This window comes from Bombina bombina, chromosome 2 (assembly GCF_027579735.1).
Source record: "Bombina bombina isolate aBomBom1 chromosome 2, aBomBom1.pri, whole genome shotgun sequence".
NCBI classification, from domain to species: Eukaryota; Metazoa; Chordata; class Amphibia; order Anura; family Bombinatoridae; genus Bombina; species Bombina bombina.
Window position 1 is genome coordinate 1,206,099,489 of NC_069500.1, and position 24,710 is coordinate 1,206,124,198.

At 36.5% G+C, this 24,710-nt stretch overlaps 1 protein-coding gene across 2 annotated transcripts in view; it reads left to right on the plus strand.

Moving 5' to 3' along the window:
* Nucleotides 1-2,836: 2,836 nt before the first annotated feature.
* MSR1 (macrophage scavenger receptor 1) overlaps nucleotides 2,837-24,710 on the plus strand; it is a 126,796-nt gene continuing 104,922 nt past the window's right edge. The window contains exons 1-3 of one of the 2 annotated variants that reach the window (XM_053700855.1): nucleotides 2,837-3,018; nucleotides 4,241-4,339; nucleotides 14,874-14,981. In XM_053700855.1, the coding sequence (XP_053556830.1) occupies nucleotides 3,009-3,018; nucleotides 4,241-4,339; nucleotides 14,874-14,981 (217 nt within the window). In that variant the 5' untranslated portion in view covers nucleotides 2,837-3,008. The remainder of the gene's footprint in view (nucleotides 3,019-4,240; nucleotides 4,340-14,873; nucleotides 14,982-24,710) is intronic. The other variant, XM_053700856.1, reaches the window with a different exon arrangement.

Sequence of the window (24,710 nt, forward strand, 5' to 3'; positions counted from 1 at the left end):
CATAAAATGAGAAATAAACAAAGTAGCTCACAAACATACATACAAATTGCCCAGACAAGAGAAAATTAAAGCTCCAGCTTCATAGAGATTCAAATATCTGTATATGACAAACTAAACTATGCATTGGTAAAGAGGTTAACAGTCCTTTTATGTAGACACTGAAATTAACCTCTTGGCATCATAGATAAGCATTCCAGATATACGCTTTATGAAAAATATTAGGATAATTACTCAAAAAAGGGATTAACATAAATTAAAGGAGCGGTCAGGTGCACTAGCAACTTTAAAGTTTAACCAGGACTCCCCCTGAGTCCAACCCAAACATTGATCAGCGTTACCCCCCCTCCTGTAGGAGCCTGTATAGTGTTAGGGGCATTGAACATTACTTCCGAGCAGAATGATAAAACATTATTTGCAATCACACAACACAGCCTAATGTTCACGACTCCTGCTCTCCTGTCTCACTCTCACCAACTTCTTCTCTTCAAGCTGCTATACAGCTCCTCCTCACTCATTCATAGGCCCCATCATCACTCTATAAGCCTTCATGCGCTGTACAGTGAGTGCTACAGCGCACGTGGGTAAACACCTACTGCCGGTCTTCCTCTGAGTTTGAGTGTGCTAATCCCCCCTCCCTTTCGCATCTGCCTGTTGTTACCAACACGGCACACATACAAAAATAAATACCCACCAAAGGCACACATAACAAATAAAATAAATAGCCATCATAAAAAAACAAACAAACAAAAACACTGTGTCATGGGCCTATTTGGGGACATGGGCCTGAAGCTGCAGCTCCAATAGCCCCTACTTTCATCCAGGACTGATTTAAACTGCCACTCAGAACCGCAAGTACTGGAGCTGCCTAGCTAAAAACAGCCATCGGTTGTTGTGGTTGTGTGATTGCCATTGGCTCGTTGGATGTTTTCTGCTTGGGGACCAGCACTATTTGACATTAGTATGATAAATGCATGACACATATAGGGCTAGATTATGAGTGGAGCACTAAAGTTGGCGCAAGTGATAAGGGGTTTATGGCGGTTGTTGGCACTTGTCAAATGTATTGCTGAGTTGAGAGTAAATGCATTCGCTTGAGCGCAATCATTATTTACACTAGAATGATTACTGTGACTTTAGAGTTCTGGAAAACTTTCACAAAACATAAAAGTGTCACAAAACATCAAAATACATTACAAAATACAGTTAAACTAATAATAACACTATCTAATAAAATTTATATGAAAAAATATTGCACACAAAAGTTATAAGGGTTTAAAGATTTGAGGTCTCAGTGTTAGAAAAATGGCAGCCAAAGAGCTTTAACTCTCTAAAGTTGTAGGTATATATTTATATTTATATACAGTATATATACATTTCTTTTTCTTTTTAAACATAACTGAAAAAAGTTTAAAAAGAAAACATAACTTTTTAAACATAACTGAAAAAAGTTTAAAAAGAAAAAGAAATGTGGACTTTTGAGGTTAATCACTCTTAAGGGCTGATGCTGTATTTGGTAGTTCCAACCCCTTACAAAACCACTTAAATAACTACTTATTCTAGAAATAAACACACAACACAGATAGCTGGGTTTAAAGACCATGACAATGGTCATATTTATTAACAAAGATTAACTTGACTTCAACGGAAGTCACTTCAAATATTTAACCTGTGGCGGCATTCAAGGCCTAGTAAAAATGATACTATTAGCTCCATATGACAAGAGGTCGCAGCCAGATGTTGTGGAATTGCAAATGCCAAGGGTGGGCTGCAAATGTGGCCCCACCCCGTTCCGTCTAATAGGCGCGGACGTCCTAAAGGATCTTCAGCCAGCAAACCCGCGGGGCGGGGCCCCCCAGGTCACGACCTGAGGACATCACCCCCGCCCATTAGACTGTCACCTCTGCAGACTCCGCCCTCAATTGTTGATGGCTACGACCTCCCGCCACTAGGAGATACATGTTTGTTATGATGCGCTTCAACTCTAAGGCACTGGTATAGCAAAGCCCTGCAGCAATGCTTATCCAGGAAGCAACTAAAATTACGGCTAAGGTCTTACCAAGACTAGGTCAACTAACCCCATCCCTGCCTTTCACATCTAAGGACCAGCAACCCATCTGGGAAGCCATCTGCCTGAATGACGCCATGAACGTTGCATTAACAACTACTTAGTAACCACTAACAATAGGGTTGGGAGGGAGGGAAACTTTCTTCTTGAAAATCCCAGGTGGAAGAGGCCAGATTGTTCCAGAACTTCCCTTATATGTGGTAAGCCTAAGACCTCCTCTCACTTTGCAACATTGTTGCTACTACACTGCACTGGGATTTTCACTAGCCTGTCAGCACATCCCTTAACTCCATTACAGGAGACTCTGCTACCTTTCATTCCCCTTCTTTCAGGGTCATGCATTCAGCCAATACTGACAAACATTTTATAGGAGAGCACATCTTTGGAATCAGAAAGTGAGCACATGATACATGCATAATCCGTTTACTGAAAAGCGTTTAGGTAATATGGTATCACTTGAAATTTTAAGTTATAAAGAGGTTTTATAATTTGTGTAACGAGTACTTTTCTCACACTTTAGTCTACATTAAACCAAATTAATAATTTTACAATGTTTTTTGATTGACAGTGTCTATTATGCATAAACATATGAAATGATTGACAAAACACTTTTTACAAATAATTCATAAACATATTGCAACAGTCATATGAATGCTTCCTTATTCTTTACTCATCACTTTTTCTACAGCTTCTTATTCACATACCTTAACCCTTCATTGTTATCTTTATCCATAACTAGTGTTCAACACATTTGGAATCCAGTAGCTGGTAGCACCTCACCATTTTGGATATTTTACTTGATAAACTATATTTATTTGCACTATTCTTTCTTCTAGGACTTTTTGTTAATATAAGAGTGCTCTTGAATTTATTGGAATGAGTTGGTTCTGAAAGAAATTCCTAGTATTCCTTTCAAAGTTATTGATATCTTCAACTTCATGAGATGGCTGAAGGTATGTGTTCAGTAATTTCATATTCACTGCAGGGATTTGTAATGATTTCTTTTGACTGACTTACATCATTTTTTATGTAAGATTTTTCAATAGCTGATTGGCTTTTGAATTTTCTACGTATGATTCTTCAATAACAGTGTCACATACTCCAGGATTACTTTTGGTTATTAGGATTTTCAGGTCAGTTTTAATTTTAAAATGTAAAATTAAATTTGAGTGAAACCTCCAAATTATCTTTGCAATCAAATATAGACTGTACTGAAATGGAGCCTAACTCAACTTGTTACTGAACTGTTAAACAAAATGCCTTTTTTTTAATGATTACAGTATTTTTTTTCAAATTATTTTGCTACAAGAAGAACACGATAGTTACCCTGTGATCTATTCACCATAGTAAACCACTATTAAAGAAAGAGCACCACTACCACAACTTTATTTTTTACAAATGTGAAGATGTCTATATTTTACCACATGTGACTGAGTATTAAAGGGACACTGAACCCAAATTTTTTTCTTTCGTGATTCAGATAGAGCATGACATTTTAAGCAACTTTCTAATAATAGGAGTAAATTAGAAAGTTGCTTATAATTGCATGCTCTGTCTGAATCATGAAAGATAACATTTGGGTTCAGTGTCCCTTTAAAGGGACATGAGACACAAAATATGTATTTCATGATTCAGATAGAGTATGCATTTGTAAACAACTTTCCAATTTACTTCTATTATTCATTTTTCTTCATTATCTTGTTATCCTTTCTTGAAGGAGCAGCAATGAACTACTGGGAGCTAGCTGAACAAAGAGAAATATATGTGCAGCTAGCTCCTACATCCTGAGCCTTTCTAGGTGTGCTTTTCAATAAAGGATGCATTTTTTTTAAATAGAATACTGAATCATGAAAAAAATATTTTGGGTTTTATGTCCCTTTAAAGATAGGAAGTGGCTAATGTCTTATATACATCTTTTAAAATAATATAGTCACGTATGAAATGCTTGCACTTTAAAGGTATATAAATAGCATAATACAAATATGTCTTAGCAACTCTTGCAGAAAAACATTAACTTTTAATATGTGTACATTTGTATACAATGCATTTGGTATATTTATTGAAACTCTTTTGGCAGCTATTATTTTTAAACTATATTCTCTTGTTTATATTTAATTTAGTGTGTACAACTGTTGATTGATGGCATTTCAGTTTAATTATGTGTTTATATTGCAGCTACCGCAAAGTGGATGAAATCATCTGAGAATATCAATGATGACCAAACTGATTTTGTGCAACTTGACAATCAGTCTCTAAAATCCCTACTTCCATCTTGTAAGTTTTAATTTGATTATATTTAGATTAAAAGTGGATGTGATATATTAAAATTTATAATGTCATCAAACACATTTTAGGTAAATAAGGAGATTTATGTTAAATAAAAAGCATGGACTCCATTACATATGAGGCGCCGCCGGCTTTTAAAAGATTTTATATTTCCCCTATCAGCCGCAATTTTTACTCCCATAAGCTAACATAAAACCGCATCACAAATCGGTATCACATATTCAGCGCAAAGATTTACGCGGCGAAAATGGAGATATTTTACTCCATTATTCCCTAGCAAGCCTTACGTTGAATGCCCTTTTTAGGGCAGTAAAAGATCTGAATGCCCTTTTAAGGGCAATGCCCATACAAATGCCCCTTTAGGGGCAATGGGTAGTTTAGGATTTTTTAGTATTAGTTTTTTTATTTTGGGGCTTTGGAAGGGTGGGAGGTTTTACTGTTAGAGGGGGGACTTAGTATTTTTTTAAGGAAAAGAGCTGTTTAATTTAGGGCAATGCCCTACAAAATCCCCTTTTAAGGGCTACTGGTAGTTTAGTATTAGATTAGGGGGTGTTTTTATTTTGGGGGGCTTTTTTATTTTAATAGGGATTAGGTATAATTTTTTTATTTTTGATAATTTTGTTTATTATTTTCTGTAATGTTAGCTTAATTTAAACTTAGTTTTTTTATTTTTAAAGTAATGTTAGTAATTTTTATTTTAATTGTAATTTAGTATTTTAACGTATGTAATGGGTTTAATTTAGGGGGTGTTAGGTTAGGGGGCTTAGTGATTAGTTATTTGCATTGTGGGGTTAGGCGATTTAGGGGGCTAATATATTTATTAGCATTATTTTGTTGTGTGGGTTTGGCGGATTAGGGGTTAATAGTTTTATTAGGTAGTTTGCGATTTGGGGTTGGCGGATTTAGGAGTAAATACATTTATTAGGTAGATTGCAATGTATGTGAATGGTGGATTAGGGGTTAATAGTTTTATTAGGTAGTTTGCAATGTTGAGGTTGGCGGATTTAGGGGTTAATACATTTATTAGGTAGATTGCAATGTATTTTAATTGCAGATTAGGGGTTAATAGTTTAATTAGTCTTATTGCGTTGTGGGGGGTTGTCGGTTTAGGGGTTAATACATTTATTATTAGTTGTGATGTGGGTATGATGGTGGATATAGGGGTTTTACCTGTCGGGTTTATTTTTGGGAGCGGGTTAGACTTTTACGGGAGATTTGATCATTTTTTTATTTTCTTAGGCACCGGCGACTCCAGAAATTTGTATTTACGGTCATTTCTGGACATCGCTAGTTTATCCGACTTACGGCACTTCATGAACTGCCGGCAGGGTTTATTGGATACTCCGATGTGCGAGGTGAAATTACGGGCGGTACAGGTTTCAGTGCTTGCGCTGAAGCCTGCGCCGTATATGTAATCTCGCCCCATATTTGCTAATTTGTAATATGTATGAAATTATCTGTAGGATCTGATAAGCAATAAACCAATCTCCAAAGTTGTACATACCGTATGTATCATGATTTTAGATAGATACAAATAGTTGATTTTATTCCCCAGTTACAAGCATATTTTAGACACATCTTCATATCCTAAAAAAAATTACCATTTTTATTTGCAGTTTTTAAAGTTTAAATTTGTTCTGTACTGAGGCTACGATATTTATTTTTTAATTAATTAATTTATTTATTTATTTATATTTTTGCTATTTTACTAGGGAAAAAAGGTTGGATAATATGCATTAGCATTATTTTTTAAAAGCAACTTGAGGTCTCAATACTTTAAAATTCATGTTGTTATTTATGACATCTATTTTTTAAATGGATTTTTTGATTTACAGTATTTAATTCAAAAGGCTAGATCTTAATTTGCCCTATTTTGAATAGCATACTAAAAACAATATTTTTAAAAGTGTGAAAAAGGGATATGGTATATGGCAAAGTATTGGACTGGAAAAGGGCTCAACTGTATGATTTTATATATATATATATATATATATATATATATATATTATATATATATATATATATATACCGTATATATACTATATATATATATATATATATATATATACACAGAACTTAGTACAGACTTTGCACTCCTTAGCAAAACACTTACAACATCTGGGGTGCACTATAACTATAAATATAAACTTGTCAATCCATTAGGCACTCTCCATTACAATATTAAATCAATCTTTTATTAATTGTGATGTTTCAGGGTAATCATGATCAATAAAGAAAGATTTAATATTGTAATGGAGATAGTGTTGCCAGGTGCCCACAACAAAAATACCGGACAAATAACGTGGGGGAAGGGGAGGTGCGAGAGAAAATGGGTACAAAAAAAATGTAAGTGTGCAATCCAGGAATAAACATATAATTATTTTTTTGTATTGTTAGTAAATAGTTTCCAATGATAAAAAAAACATAATTTATGCTTACCTAATAAATTTATTTCTCTTGTAGTGTAGTCAGTCCACGGGTCATCCATTACTTATGGGATTATATCTCTTCCCCAACAGGAAGTTGCAAGAGGATCACCCAAGCAGAGCTGCTATATAGCTCCTCCCCTCACATGTCATATCCAGTCATTCGACCGAAACAAGACGAGAAAGGAGAAACCATAGGGTGCAGTGGTGACTGGAGTTTAATTAAAATTTTAGATCTGCCTTAAAAGACAGGGCGGGCTGTGGACTGACTACACTACAAGAGAAATAAATTTATCAGGTAAGCATAAATTATGTTTTCTCTTGTTAAGTGTAGTCAGTCCACGGGTCATCCATTACTTATGGGATACTAATACCAAAGCTAAAGTACACGGATGAAGGGAGGGACATGGCAGGAACTTTAAACGGAGGGAACCACTGCCTGAAGTACCTTTCTCCCAAAAATAGCCTCCGAAGAAGCAAAAGTGTCAAATTTGTAAAACTTTGAAAAAGTGTGAAGTGAAGACCAAGTCGCAGCCTTGCAAATCTGTTCAACAGAAGCCTCATTTTTAAAGGCCCAGGTGGAAGCCACAGCTCTAGTAGAATGAGCTGTAATTCTTTCAGGAGGCTGCTGTCCAGCAGTCTCATAGGCTAAACATATTATGCTACGAAGCCAAAAAGAGAGAGAGGTAGCCGAAGCCTTTTGACCTCTCCTCTGTCCAGAGTAAACGACAAACAGGGAAGAAGTTTGACGAAAATCTTTAGTTGCCTGCAAATAGAACTTCAGGGCATGGACTACGTCCAGATTATGCAAAAGTCGTTCCTTCTTTGAAGAAGGGTTAGGACACAATGATGGAACAACAATCTCTTGATTGATATTCCTGTTAGAAACTACCTTAGGTAAGAACCCAGGTTTAGTACGCAGAACTACCTTGTCTGAATGAAAAATCAGATAAGGAGAATCACAATGTAAGGCAGATAACTCAGAGACTCTTCGAGCCGAGGAAATAGCCATCAAAAACAGAACTTTCCAAGATAACAGCTTAATATCAATGGAATGAAGGGGTTCAAATGGAACGCCTTGCAGGACGTTAAGAACTAAGTTTAAGCTCCACGGCGGAGCAACAGTCTTAAACACAGGCTTAATCCTAGCCAAAGCCTGACAAAAAGCCTGAACGTCTGGAATTTCTGCCAGACGCTTGTGTAGAAGAATAGACAGAGCAGAAATCTGTCCTTTTAACGAACTAGCAGATAAGCCCTTTTCTAAACCCTCTTGTAGAAAAGACAATATCCTAGGAATCCTAACCTTACTCCATGAGTAACTCTTGGATTCGCACCAATACAAATATTTACGCCAAATCTTATGGAAAATTCTTCTGGTAACAGGTTTCAAGAATCAAGCGTTCAATCTCCATGCAGTCAGCCTCAGAGAAATTAGATTTGGATGGTTGAAAGGACCCTGAATTAGAAGGTCCTGCCTCAGAGGCAGAGACCATGGTGGATAGGATGACATGTCCACTAGGTCTGCATACCAGGTCCTGCGTGACCACGCAGGCGCTATCAGAATCACTGATGCTCTCTCCTGTTTGATCTTGGCAATCAGTCGAGGAAGCATTGGAAATGGTGGAAACACATAAGCCATGTTGAAGACCCAAGGGGCTGTCAGAGCATCTATCAGCACCACTCCCGGGTCCCTGGACCTGGATCCGTAGCAAGGAAGCTTGGCGTTCTGGCGAGACGCCATGAGATCCAGATCTGGTTTGCCCTAACGATGAATCAGTTGAGCGAAGACCTCCGGATGAAGTTCCCACTCCCCCGGAAGAAAAGTCTGGCGACTTAGAAAATCCGCCTCCCAGTTCTCCACGCCTGGGATGTAGATTGCTGACAGGTGGCAAGAGTGAGACTCTGCCCAGCGAATTATCTTTGAGACTTCCAACATCGCTAGGGAACTCCTGGTTCCCCCTTGATGATTGATGTAAGCCACAGTCGTGATGTTGTCCGACTGAAATCTGATGAACCTCAGAGTTGCTAACTGAGGCCAAGCTAGAAGAGCATTGAATATTGCTCTTAACTCCAGAATATTTATTGGGAGGAGTTTCTCCTCCTGAGTCCATGATCCCTGAGCCTTCAGGGAATTCCAGACTGCGCCCCAACCTAGAAGGCTGGCGTCTCTTGTTACAATCATCCAATCTGGCCTGCGAAAGGTCATCCCCTTGGACAGGTGGGGCCGAGAAAGCCACCATAGAAGAGAATCTCTGGTCTCTTGGCCCAGATTTAGTAGAGGGGACAAATCTGAATAATCCCCATTCCACTGACCTAGCATGCACAATTGCAGCGGTCTGAGATGCAGTTGCGCAAATGGTACTATGCCCGTTGCCGCTACCATTAAGCCGATTACTTCCATGCACTGAGCTACTGACGGGTGTGGAATGGAATGAAGGGCACGACAAGCATTTAGAAGTTTTGATAACCTGGCCTCCGTCAGGTAAATTTTCATCTCTACAGAATCTATAAGAGTCCCTAGGAAGGGAACCCTTGTGAGTGGTAATAGAGAACTCTTTTTCCACGTTCACCTTCCACCCATGCAACCTCAGAAATGCCAGAACTATCTCTGTATGAGAGTTGGCAGTTTGAAAACTTGACGCTTGTATCAGAATGTCGTCTAGGTACGGAGCCACCGCTATGCCTCGCGGTCTTAGTACCGCCAGAAGTGAGCCCAGAACTTTTGCAAAGATTTTTCTATGGGGCTCCACATTGGCCTTCATACATAGTGAACAAACAGATTCATCTGTGTCAGACATGTTTAAACAGACTAGCAATGAGACTAGCAAGCTTGGAAAATACTTTTCAAATAAATTTACAAGCAATATAAAAAACGCTACTGTGCCTTTAAGAAGCACAAAAAGCTGTCACAGTTGAAATAACAATGAACCAAATTAGTTATAGCAACCAAATTTTCACAGTAAATGTATTAAGTTAGCAAAGGATTGCACCCACCAGCAAATGGATGATTAACCCCTTAATACCCAAAAACGGATAACAATTTAATAATTAACGTTTTTATCACAGTCAAACACACTGTCACAGGTCTGCTGTGACTGATTACCTCCCTCAAAATGAATTTTGAAGACCCCTGAGCTCTCTAGAGACGTCCTGGATCATCGAAGATGAAGTAGGAAGATTGTGACTGAATTTTTACTGCGCAAAAAAACGCTAAAATAGGCCCCTCCCACTCATATTACAACAGTGGGGAAGCTCAGTTAACTGTTTCTATGCAGAAACAAAAGTTAGCCATGTGGTAAAAATCATGCCCCAATAAGTTTTATCACCAAGTACCTCACAAAAAACGATTAACATGCCAGTAAACGTTTTGAACATACATTTTAAAAGTTATGAAGTGTTATTAATAAGCCTGCTACCAGTCGCTTTTACTGCAGTTAAGGCTCACACATTACTTCAGTATTAACAGTATTTTCTGTGTCAAATTCCATTCCCTAGAAAAATACTTCAGTGTACACACACTCCTCAGCCTAATACCAGTCGCCACCACTGCATTTAAGGCTGAACTTACATTACATTGGTATCAGCAGTAATTTCTCAGTCAATTTCATTGCTTAGAAAAATAATTTACTGCACATACCTCGTTTGCAGGGGGGCCCTGCATGCTATTCCCCTTTTCTGAAGTTACCTCAATCCTGCGAGAACAGCCAGTGGATCTTAGTTACGTCTGCTAAGATCATAGAAAACGCAGGCAGATTCTTCTTCTAATGCTGCCTGAGAAAAAAACAGCACACTCCGGTGCCATTTAAAATAACAAACTTTTGATTGAAGAAATAAACTAAGTTTAAAAACACCACAGACCTCTCACAGCGACCTATCTTTAGTTAGGTTGCAAGAGAATGACTGGATATGACATGTGAGGGGAGGAGCTATATAGCAGCTCTGCTTGGGTGATCCTCTTGCAACTTCCTGTTGGGGAAGAGATATAATCCCATAAGTAATGGATGACCCGTGGACTGACTACACTTAACAAGAGAAATAATAATCAGAAATAAAACCACAACGAGTTCCATCCCACACAGGGAACGTAAGTTACAGCTGATGCATACTATGTTCAAAAAATACAAATACACACACCATGTGCTGCCTAGTGAAAAGCATTCCCACAGATTCACTGTTCATATATATATATATATATATATATATATATATATAGAGAGAGAGAGAGAGAGAGAGAGAGAGAGAGAGAGAGAGAGAGAGATTCACTGTTCACACACACGCACATATATATATATATATATATATATATATACACACACTCATTAAGCAGACTGAATCTGGCTCATCTCTAGTTTATAAATTATTCAACCCTTTACTAAGTACTAACAATTAATGCCTGTTACCCAGTCTTTTTTCAACTCTGTTATGGAGATGTAGCATTAAATTACTACTACTGCATCAATAAATAAAGCAATCTTGTAGAGAATGCAACTTACATACCTGAGTTTGCTAGTTAAAATTATTATATCTCTTAAAAACCTCTACACAAGGCACAGGGACAGTGTGAGGGGAGAAGAGGACCACTATGAGGTGAAAAGAGGGGTAACAAGTTGAGGAGACAGGACTCTTAGCAGATAGCAACAGGCAGCAATGCATGTGTAGACTTCTGTAGACATCGCAGAGCCTGCGGGTCTTCTTGCTGTCGTGACGTCACGTGCGTGATCACGTGATGTCCGACAGTCTCACACTCACACAGCAAGGCAGTACGCGCAGCGCCGGTGCTCTAAAGTTAGGCTGAGGCAGAGGGCGGTTTCGCTACAGCTGAGCGATGAGTCTAGGGCTCGAAGGGGTGCTAGTGGACACTGGCTGGCTGCCAGGGCTGGGCGTAACTGCTGAGTTACTTATGGTATTGGTTAGGTATAGCCGGATGCGGCCTGGACTCCGGCAGCCACAGAATTAAATAGTAAAAGCATTTTAAAAAATAAAAACACACATTTTAACTACCTAAGGCTATGTCCGGAAATACCGGATAGTCCAGTCTAATACCGGACAACTGGCAACCCTAAACGGAGAGTGCCTTATAGGTTAACAAGTTTATAATTATATATGTGTGTGTATGTATTCATGTCTATATATGTATATGTATGTGTTAATATGTGTAAATATGTATGTGCACACATACATACATAAATAATAAACACATATATACAAATATATAGACATATATATATACACATCTTTAGACATACATACACATTTTTGAGCCCTTCCCAGTCAAATACCTTGAAACATGCAATATCATTTATATTCAATTTTAACATGCTTTAATGTGTTTTGAATAGAAATACTTGAAATTCTTATGTTCTCCACTTAGATCAAAATATTCTTTTAATTTGAAAATATATATTTTATTTATATATATATTTATATATATATATATATATATATATATATATATATATCTGTAAATACAATATATATATATTGCTATCTATCTATATCTGTGTACATTCATATAGAAATCTTTCTGTGTATATTGATAAAGATATTTAGGTATAGATATATATTTTACAAAAAATAATATATATGTATATATATATATATATATATATATATATATATATATATACTGTATGTATATATATATATATATATATATATACATACATACATATATTTATTTAAATAATAATAACAATCTAAAGTCACAACAAATACCAACACTCAACATGTGACTTGATAAAACAGACGAGCTTATAGCTCTTGAAGAGTATGGCTACTATAAAAGAAATAAGTCCGCATTCTTCAACAACATCAAATTCTACTGGGAATCATTTTATTCTCCACTCAGACTCACAAACGCCAATGGTCCCCCACAGGCTAGACCTCCTATTGCCTCAGACACATAGACCATGATTGCAGGCAATAGACCTTATTGTTAAAACCCGTACTTGTTGACTTTGCAGGCATACCGGAACCCCTATTTTAAGCAGCCTTATCTGTGAAATTCCCTTCTTCCCCTATTCCTTTCCTTTTGTTTCCCCTAAATTACTTCCTTACCTCTCCTCAACCCCCTCCTTTTTAACTTAGATAACCTTAATGATCACTGTATGAGGTTGTGTTGGCAGCGCTATAGCTGAATGGACATTTAAAGAAGCTATGAGCCCAGGTTGGGCATAAAGGACTACTACAATCTTAAACAGGTTTATGCCTGCCTTCCACATGTTATCGCAACTGTTCGCTGTTTTGCACTACCTGTAAACTGTATTTAAGAAAATAAAAAAACTATTGTTCAACAAAAATAAAATAACAATCTATGTGAAGAACATAGGAATTTAAAGTATTCCCAATGCACCTTCAGGATTAGAGCAGTTGATATAGCACAGTGTCGGGTTAGCATGTGAGCTATAACTAAACATACATTTTGTAGCGTGCCACGTTTTCCAAAATCCTGAAGTTAGCACCCCTACTTTTTTCACTCTCGCGCTAACTTTTTACTTTCAACTTGTGATAATCAGACCATGCTATCATATTGATATTTGTACACTTCAAGAATTGATATTATCTGTTGTGAAAAGCCATGAAAAATATTCCTTGTTTGTTTACCAATATCAGTATACAGTATACAGAAAACACATTTTCCTACTATATTATGTTATCTATGTTGTATTTGGCATTTACGTAGCATAACTAATTCAAACAAATGCATGTCTAATAATTTGAAAAAAAACAGAGAAAATAAAGCCAAATAATTTTCCACATGGCACTATCTAGTGCTGTGTAATTAGGGAATTATTAAAGTGACACAGAACCTAAAAATGTTCTTTTATGATTCATATAGAGCATACAGCTTTAAAAAACAACAACTTTCCAATCTATTTCTATTATCAAATTTGCTTCATTCTCTTGGTATTCTTTGTTGAAGAAGCAGAAATGCACTACTGGAAACTAGCTAAGAACATCAGGTGAGCTAATATATATATATATATATATATATATATATATATATATATATATATATATATATATATATATATATATATATATACATACTTTTCAGCAAATTATACCAAGAGAATGAAGCCAATTAGACAAATGAAAAGAATGGAAAAGTTGCTTAAAAGGACACTAAACCCACTTTCCCACCTGGGTGCTAAGCACATTTTAAGGGTTTTTAATTTTACATTTTTTTAAATATTTTTTTTTTAAAACTTTTTCTTTTCTTATACCATTGGAAAGGTTAGGCGATTACCTTTCCAACGGTGGGTCTTGGGGGTCTGTAGCTGCTTAGATGCCTGAGATACAGGCTTCTAAGCAGCATGCCCCTTTCCCTATATTGTCAATTGTCATTTTGAAATAAAGTTGCGCGGTGACGTCATCACGTCATTACGCGTGACGTCACTACGCAAAACGGAAAGCTCCGGCGATGCCTGTCACTCTACAGGCACAATCGCCGGGGTAGGAGTGGGTGGGAGCCCCCAGATCTCCCTCAAGGTGGGAGAGTGCTAGTGACGGCTCTGAGCCATCGTTAGCACCTGAGTGAGAAACTCTGCAACGGCTCAGAGCCGTCGTTCGCACTCAAGGGGTTAATGATTCAGATAGAGCATGCAATTTTAAGCAGCTTTCTAATTTATTTCTATTATCAATTTGTCCACGTTCTCTTGTTATCTTTATTTTAAAAGCATGAATGTAAAGCTTAGGAGCCGGACCATTTTTGGTACAGAACCTAGCTTACTCTTGTTTATTGGTTAGCCAAATGTAGCCACCAATAAGCGAGCTCTATCCAGGTTGCTGAACCTAAAATTGGCTGGCTCCTAAGCTTTACATTCCTGCTTTTTAAATAAAGATAGCAAGAGAACGAAGAAAAAATTAAAATAGGAGTAAATTAGAAAGTTGCTTAAAATTGCATGCTCTATCTGAATCATGACATACAAATGTTGGGTTTATTATCCCTTTAAGTCTCGTAAAATGGTTATTGCTGTAAAAGCAAAACAAAAGCAAAATAAATTAGCAAATTTGTATGTAGCAATATTATAAGTCTTTAAGAGTTGTAAAATGTTTTAGTATAGGTAATAACCATTTCTTAAATACTTCTTTAGGTCAACATTCTACAGGTGCCCAACGGAAGCTGAAGTTTTTAACCATTGCACTTGCCGTATTGTATATTATTGTCCTGGGCCTTCTTACGTTTGTTATTCAACTAAATGGTAAAATATTCACGCTAGTATTGTATTAGGTTGTTGTATTGAAGCTGGATATTAGAAACATTTTGTAGAAAATCATTTGAAAGAGAAAATTATTACTCATTGAATAATCTATACTTGTACAGTATATATATTTATAAAGATAAAAGGCTTTATTATAGCTTAAAGAGACACTGAACCCACATTTTTTATTTTGTGATTCAGATAGAGCATGCAATTTTCAGCAACTTTCTAATTTACTCCTATTATCAATTTTTCTTCGCTCTCTTGCTATCTTTATTTGAAAAAGAAGGCAACTAAGCATTTTTTTATCCACCAATCCACCAATCAGTTCACCAACAATGGGCCGGCATCTAAACTTACATTCTTGCATTTCAAATAAAGATACCAAGAGAATGAAGAAAATTTGATAATAGGAGTAAATTAGAAAGTTGCTTACAATTTCCTGCTCTATCTGAATCACAAATTTTTTTTTAGAAAATTTATTAAAGGAACATGAAACCCATATTTTTCTTTCACAATTAAGTTAGAGCATACAATTTAAAAAAAAAACTTTTCCAGTGTATTTCTTTTATCTAATTTACTTCATTTTCTTGATATCCTTTGTTGAAGGAGCAGCAATGCACTACTGAGCACTAGCTGAACACATTAGGTGATACAATGACAAAAGGCATATATGTGTAGTCATCGATCAGCAGCTAACTCCTGGTAGTACATTGCTGCACCCGAGACTACAGAGGTATGCTTTTAAACAAAGGATACCAAGAAAATGAAGCAAAGTAGGCAATAGAAATTAATTTTAAAGTTGTTTAACTCTATCCAAATCATGAAAGAAAAAATGTGGGTTTCCTATTCCTTTCAAGAATTCAAGTACTCTCCTAGTTAACACATTTTTATAGAATAATAATAATATTTAGAATGGTAAATTAAGTTTTAAAGTGTTAACTTTGTGTATTTTGTCAATTACCACACAGCACTATGGGCATGTTTCTCAGTAATTTCCCAGCATTGGAGAGTAAGCCAAGCCTCACATGAGCAAGTCAATTCTCTAAAAAAAAAAGGGTGAATCAGGGAAGTTGAAATCCCAGCAAGTGCTAGCTGGTTACCATAGAATGTAATGCAGCTCTCTGCAATGGAGAGGGCATATGCAATAGGGAGCACTCACCACTGATAGCAACATTTGAAGCACATACAAAGCAAATTATTTTGTTTCCTGTGTACTTCACATTGCTTTTAGTTTTGCATACATATATTTTTCTATGCAAACATTCAGTGCATTGCACCAACTTTTATTTTGCAAGATAAAATGGTGAGATTTGCTCTGCTTATCCCCTTAACGACCAGTGACATACCCTGTACTTGGCTGATCTTTCAATGGGGCTTGCTTTTCTGATAGCATCGCTCTTGCTGTCAGCGGTGAGACTGCACTATATTAGGAGGCCTGCAGGAGGGAGGGAGGTTGTAATAGCGTGGTCTTGGCACTGGTGGCGAGACCCACGCTATTACGGGAAAAAAAAACCTTAACGGCCAACAACATACAGGGTAAGCTGTATTCATTAAAGGGTTAAAGACAGCTAAAGGTACAGGAAGAAAATATTCAGCTGTTTAATGTCCTTTTAAGTGAATGCAATGGAAAACCTTATAGCACTGAGAAATCTTTTTATAGAGAAAAGGGTTTATAAAAAATTTATTTGTTTTTTATGGAAATTACTAAATAAAAAAATATATAGATAACAACTATAATTATTTTTGAGAAGTGCTTGACTATTCACATTCTGGGCAAGATTACAAGTGGCACGCTAATGATAGTGTGTAACGTGATACGAAATATCACTGGACTACCCTAACATTAGATCTTGCCTTGATATAACAAGTCATGGTAAAACTGATTTACCAGAGAATGGTTATCGAAATCGCACAACCTAAACTTTTAATGGGTATCGTGACCCCGCTGAATGGTGCTCATATTGCAAGCTGAAAGTTAAAGGTTGCTCTTGAGCGAAAGACGAAACTGGCTAGAATATTTAGCACAACTTGAGACCTCCAGTAAAGTGTAAAGGTTAAAAACATTTTTCAAAAACACATTAATAACATTAAAATAAGCTAATACACTCATACACTTATTTGTTTTTTGAAAAAATTATCATTTTTATATTGATAAAAATATTTTAAAATGAATAAAAATGGATATGGTATATGTCAAAGTGTTCACTGTATACACAATATAAACATATATAAAGATAGATAGATAGATAGATAGATAGATAGATAGATATAGATAGATGATAGATAGATAGATAGATAGATAGATAGATAGATAGATAGATAGATAGATAGATAGATAGATAGATAGATAGATAGATAGATAGATAGATAGATAGATAGATAGGTGTAGATATATATTTTACAAAAATATAATCAGATTTTATAAAGAAATATCTGTTTAAAAATAAAAATAAGAGTTTCTTCTAAACTAAAAACATAGAAATGTAAAGTATTCCTAATGTACCTTCTGCGTTAATAAGGATTCAGTGTGCCTCATAGACGTATAGAGGAGAAGGAGTTGTACAGTTTACCAATGCAGCATACTTATAATCCAGGTGCAGTGATGAAGCCCACAGGAGGATCAGATGATCATTATGTGCACCTTTGGTGTACCCCAACACCACTTACAGTGTCTGACAGGCCTCAGTGTTTCTCAATTACAGTCTTCAGGTCACACTAACAAACCAGATTTTCAGTATTACCTTGGATGACAGCAGGCTAATAGCCATGATTACCAATCAGCTGATTATTTCACCTGTGCTCAAGTTATTATACCTTGAAAATGTGTCCTGTTAGTGTGCCCTGAAGATTGCTTTTGAGAAAGACAGCTTTAGCTAGTGCAGCACAATGGCTCCACTGGACCTTCTTGTATACTACAAAATCATGATTGCTCATGCCATATGTTATGCTAACAATTATATCTTAATATTGTGTACAAATATAATTGTTAATATCAGTATAGATACTGTATACTTAAAAACTTTTAAAGGGACAGTCTAGTCAAAAATAAACTTTCATGATTCAGATAGCGCATGTAATTTTAAACAACTTTACAATTTACTTTTATCATCAATTTTGCTTTGTTCGCTTGGTATTCTTAGTTGAAAGCTAAACCTAGGAGGCTCATATGCAAATTTCTTAGCTGCTTGCTAACTGAATGCATTTTAAAAAAAATATATATAGATAATATTGTGCTCATGCACGTGGAATTACCTAGAATTCAGCACTGATTGTCTAAAATGCAAGTCTGTCAAAAGAACTGAAATAAGGGGGCAGTCTGCAGAGGCTTACATACAAGGTAATCACAGAGGTAAAAAGTATATTAATATGATAGTGTTGGTTATGCAAAACTTGGGAATGGGTAATAAAGGGATTATCTATCTTTTTAAACAATAGAAATTCTGGTGTAGAATGTGCCTTTAAATACAATACAATGTGCTCATCTATAACCATAAAATCTGCAAAGATTGTTAGTTCACCTGTTAAACAAAAAGTTAATTGTAAAAAAAAATGCTAATTGAGCTATTTAAGTGCCTTTAATCAAATTTAAGTACTTAGATGCCTTCTTATCAGTGTGGCTCCACCGGATAATGCAGGGGGTTGAAACAACATACATATCATGGGCCACTTGAGTTTTGTCACTATATAAAAGAAGCAAATGACTAAGCATATTTATATAACATCACTAAATTATAAGGTGGTGTTACATTTCTTACGTGAAAATGTTGGTGCATATTCTTTTAATTTGAAGACTGTAATATGTGTTTTACAAAGCAGTTTACTGCATGGAACTTATTGCACAGCTTTCACAAACCAACTGCAGAAGGATTTTCTGATTGATAATGGAACAAAAATGAAAAAAAGGTTACTGCACAAATAATTGTTAAAGTTATTTAAGCTTATTTAATATGATCATATTTAATATGAAACAAATAATATAGAACAAAATAAAAACATAAAATCAACAAATACAATTGATATACAAAGTCAGCGAATAAAAAAACTGTGTGTTAAAAATCCATGAAATAGGAAGACGTCTGTCAATCAGAATAGAAAGTCCTGAAGAAACTTTTGGCTAGATTACGAGTTGTGCGTTAGGGTAAAAAATCAGCGTTAAGAGGTCCTAACGCTGCTTTTTTACGCCCGCTGCTATTACGAGTCTTGCAGGTGTAGGTGTACCGCACACTTCTTTGGCCTTACCGCAAAACGACACGTAAACTTCATAAAGTCTTTTTTCTATGGAACTTCCATAGCGCCGGTATTACGAGTCTGTCCTGGGAGGCCAAAAAGTGAGCGGTACACCCTACCCTGTCAAGAGTCCTAACACATTTAAAAGTCAGTAGTTAAGAGTTTTATGGTACAACGCTGTAAAATAAAACTCATAACTTAAGTGCTAAAAAGTACACTAACACCCATAAACTACTTATTAACCCCTAAACCGAGGCCCTCCCGCATCACAAACACTAAAATAAATTTTTTAACCCCTAATCTGTTGCTCTGGACACCCCGCCACCTACATTATAGTTAGGAACCACTAATCTGCTGCCCCCAACACCGCCGTCACCTACATTATATTTATTAACCCCTAATCTGCCGCCTCCAATGTCGCCGCAACCTACCTACACTTTTTAACCCCTAATCTGCCCCCCCCAACGTCGCCACCACTATATTAAAGTTATTAACCCCTAAACCTAAGTCTAACCCTAAACCTAACACCCACTAACTTAAATATAAATAAATATTCCTATCATTAACTAAATTATTCCTATTTAAACCTAAATAATTACCTATAAAATAAACCCTAAACTAGCTACAATATAACTAATAGTTACATTGTATCTAGTTTAGGGTTTATTTTTATTTTACAGGCAAGTTTGTATTTATTTTAACTAGGTACAATAGTTATTAAATAGTTATTAACTATTTAATAACTACTTAGTTAAAATAAAGACAAATTTACCTGTAAAATAAAACTTAACCTAAGTTACACTAACACCTAACACTACAATATAATTAAATACATTAACTAAATTAAATAATTACCTAACTTAAATTAAATTAGCTAAAGTACAAAAAACCCCACTAAATTACAGAAAATAATAAACAAATTACAGATATTTAAACTAATTACACCTAATCTAATAGCCCTATCAAAATAAAAAAGCCCCGCCAAAATAAAACAAACCCTAGCCTAAACTAAACTACCAATAGCCCTTAAAAGGGCCTTTTTGGGGCATTGCCCCAAAGTAATCAGCTCTTTTACCTGTAAAAAAAAATACAAACAACCCCCCCAACAGTAAAACCCACCACCCACACAACCAACCTCCCAAATAAAGTAATATCTAAAAAAAACTAAGCTCCCCATTGCCCTGAAAAGGGCATTTGGATGGGCATTGCTCTTAAAAGGGCAGTTAGTCCCTAACCTAAAAATAAAACCCACCCAATACACCCTTAAAAAAACCTAACACTAACCCCATGAAGATCGACTTACCGGGAGACGTCTTCATCCAAGCCGGGCGAAGTGGTCCTCCAGACGGGCAGAAGTCTTCATCCAGATGGCATCTTCTATCTTTTTCCATCTGGCGTGGAGAGGGTCCATCTTTAAGACATCCGACGCGGAGCATCCTCTTCATCCGGAGTCTTCTTACTGAATGAAGGTACCTTTAAGTGAGGTCATCCAAGATGGCGTCCCTTAGATTCCGATTGGCTGATAGAATTCTATCAGCCAATCAGAATTAAGGTAGAAAAATCCTACTGGCTAATGCAATCAGCCAATAGGATTGAGCTTGCATTCAGTAAGAAGACTCCGGATGAAGAGGATGCTCCGTGTCGGATGTCTTGAAGATGGACCCACTCTGCGCCTGATGGATGAAGATAGAAGATGCGGTCTGGATGAAGACTTCTGCCGCCTGGAGGACCACTTCGCCCGGCTTGGATGAAGACTTCTCCCGGCTTTATTGAGGACTTCGGCCCAGCTTGGATGAAGATGTCTCCCGGTAAGTCGATCTTCAGGGGGTTAGTGTTTTTAAGGGTGTATTGGGTGGGTTTTATTTTTAGGCTAGGGACTTTGGGCGGCAAAAGAGATAACTGCCCTTTTAAGGGCAATGCCCATCCAAATGCCCTTTTCAGGGCAATGGGGAGCTTAGGTTTTTTTTAGATAGTATTTTATTTGGGGGATTGGTTGTGTGGGTGGTGGGTTTTACTGTTGGGGGGGTTGTTAGTATTTTTTTTTTACAGGTAAAAGAGCTGATTACTTTCTGGCAATGCCCCGCAAAAGGCCCTTTTAAGGGCTATTGGTAGTTTAGTTTAGATTAGGGGTTTTTTTTTTAATTTTGGGGGGGCTTTTTTATTTTGATAGGGCTATTAGATAAGGTGTAATTAGTTTAAATATCTTGTAATTTGTTTATTATTTTCTGTAATTTAGTGTTTGTTTTTTTGTACTTTAGCTAATTTAATTTAATTTAGGTAATTGTATTTAATTTAGTTAATTTATTTAATTATAGTGTAGTGTTAGGTGTTAGTGTAACTTAGGTTAGGTTTTATTTTACAGGTAAATTTGTCTTTATTTTAGCTAGGTAGTTATTAAATAGTTAATAACTATTTAATAACTATTCTACCTAGTTAAAATAAATACAAACTTGCCTGTAAAATAAAAATAAATCCTAAAATAGCTACAATGTAACTATTAATTATATTGTAGCTAGCTTAGGGTTTATTTTATAGGTAAGTATTTAGTTTTAAATAGGAATAATTTACGCCTAGATTACCGAGTTTTGTCGGTAAAGACCCGCGGTGCTAACGAGCCCTTTTCTTCCAGCGCACCCTTAAGACAACGCTGGTATTACGAGTTGTCTGAATGGCTGCGTTAGCCTCAGAAAAGGGAGCGTTGAGCATAATTTAGCTCCACTTCAACCCTCAATACCAGCGTTGCTTACGGTAGCGGTAAGCTGGAAAAACATGCTCGTGCACAATATCTCCATAGGAAACAATGGGGCTGAGCAGGCTGAAAAAAACCTAACACCTGCAAAAAAGCAGCGTTCAGCTCCTAACGCAGCCCCATTGTTTCCTATGGGAAAACACTCTCTAAGTCTACACCTAACACCCTAACATGAACCCCGAGTCTAAACACCCCTAATCTTAAACTTATTAACCCCTAATCTGCCGCCCCCGCTATCGCTGACACCAGCATTATACTATTAACCCCTAATCTGCCGCTCCGGATACCGCCGCAACCTACATTATAGCTATGAACCCCTAATCTGCTGTCCCTAACATCGCCGACACCTATATTATATTTATTAACCCCTAATCTGCCCCCCCCCAACATTGTCGCCACCTACCTACACTTATTAACCCCTAATCTGTCGACCGGACATCGCCGCCACTATAATAAATGTTTTAACCCCTAAACCACTACACTCCCGCCTCGCAAACACTATAATACATTTTATTATCCCCTAATCTGCCCCCCTAACATCGCCGCCACCTACCTACAATTATTAACTCCTAATCTGCTGCCCCCAACGTCGCCGCTACTATAATAAAGTTATCAACCCCTAAATCTAAGTCTAACACTAACACCCCCCTAATTTAAATATAATTGAAATTAAACAAACTAATTTTAATAACATTAAATAAATTATTCCTATTTAAAACTAAATACCTACCTATAAAATAAACCATAATATAGCTACAATATAACTAATAATTACATTGTAGCTATTTTAGGATTTATATTTATTTTACAGGCAACTTTGTATTTATTTTAACTAGGTACAATAGCTATTAAATAGTTAATAACTATTTAATAGCTACCTAGTTAAAATAATTACAAAATTACCTGTAAAATAAATCCTAACCTAAGTTACAAACACACCTAACACTACACTATCATTAAACTAATTAAATAAATGACCTACAATTATCTAAACTAAAATACAATTAAATAAACTAAACTATAATACAAAAAAAACACTAAATTACAGAAAATAAAAAAAATTACAAGAAGTTTAAACTAATTACACCTAATCTAAGATCTAAGCCCCCTAATAAAATAATAATAATAAAAAATAATAATAAAATGCCCTACCTTATCCTAAATTACAAAGTAATCAGCTCTTTATGCGGGGCATTGCCCCAAAGTAATCAGCTCTTTTACCTGTAAATAAAAATACAATACCCCCTCCAACATTACCACCCACATATCCCTACTCTAAAACCCACCCAAACCCCCCTTAAAAAACCTAACACTAACCCCCTGAAGATCTCCCTACCTTGAGTCGTCTTCACTCAGCTGAGCCGAATTCTTCATCCAAACGGGGCAGAAGAGGTCCTCCATCCGATTGAAGTCTTCATCCAAGCGGGGCAGAAGAGGTCTTCCATCCGATTGAAGTCTTCATCCAAGCGGAATCTTCTATCTTCATCCATCCGAAGTGGAGCGGCAGCATCCTCTGACGCGGAACATCCATCCTGGCTGATGACTTCCCCTCGAATGACGGTTCCTTTAAATGACGTCATCCAAGATGGCGTCCCTCAAATTCCGATTGGTTGATAGAATTCTATCAGCCAATCGGAATTAAGGTAGGAAAAATCTGATTGGCTGATTCAATCAGCCAATCAGATTCACCTCGCATTCTATTGGCTGATCGGAACAGCCAATAGAATGTGAGGTCAAATCGATTGGCTGATTGGATCAGCCAATTGGATTGAACTTCAATCTGATTGGCTGATTGAATCAGCCAATCAGATTTTTCCTACCTTAACTCCGATTGGCTGATAGAATCCTATCAGCCAATCGGAATTCAAGGGACGCCATCTTGGTTGACATAATTTAAAGGAACCGTCATTCGTCGGGAAGTCGTTGGCCAGGATGGATGTTCCACGTCGGAGGTCTTCAGGATGCAGCCGCTCCACTCCGGATGGATGAAAATAGAAGATTCCGCTTGGATGAAGACTTCAATCAGATGGAAGACCTCTTCTGCCCCGCTTGGATGAAGACTTCAATCGGATGGAGGACCTCTTCTGCCCCGTTTGGATGAAGACTTCAATCAGATGGAGGACCTCTTCTGCCCCGCTTGGATGAAGAATTTGGCTCGGCTAAGTGAAGACGACTCAAGGTAGGGAGATCTTCAGGGGGTTAGTGTTAGGTTTTTTTAAGGGGGGTTTGGGTGGGTTTTAGAGTAGGGGTATGTGGGTGGTGGATTGTAATGTTGGGGTGGGGTATTGTATTTTTATTTACAGGTAAAAGAGCTGATTACTTTGGGGCAATGCCCCGCAAAAAGCCCTTTTTAAGGGCTGGTAAAAGAGCCGATTACTTTGTAATGTAGGATAGGGTAGGGCATTTTATTATTTTGGGGGGCTTTTTTATTTTATTAGGGGGTTTAGATTAGGTGTAATTAGTTTAAACTTCTTGTAATTTTTTTTTATTTTCTGTAATTTAGTGTTTGTTTTTTTTGTATTATAGTTTAGTTTATTTAATTGTATTTTAGTTTAGATAATTGTAGGTAATTTATTTAATTAGTTTAATGATAGTGTAGTGTTAGGTGTATTTGTAACTTAGGTTAGGATTTATTTTACAGGTAATTTTGTAATTATTTTAACTAGCTAGCTATTAAATAGTTAACTATTTAATAGCTATTGTACCTAGTTAAAATAAATACAAAGTTGCCTGTAAAATAAATATAAATC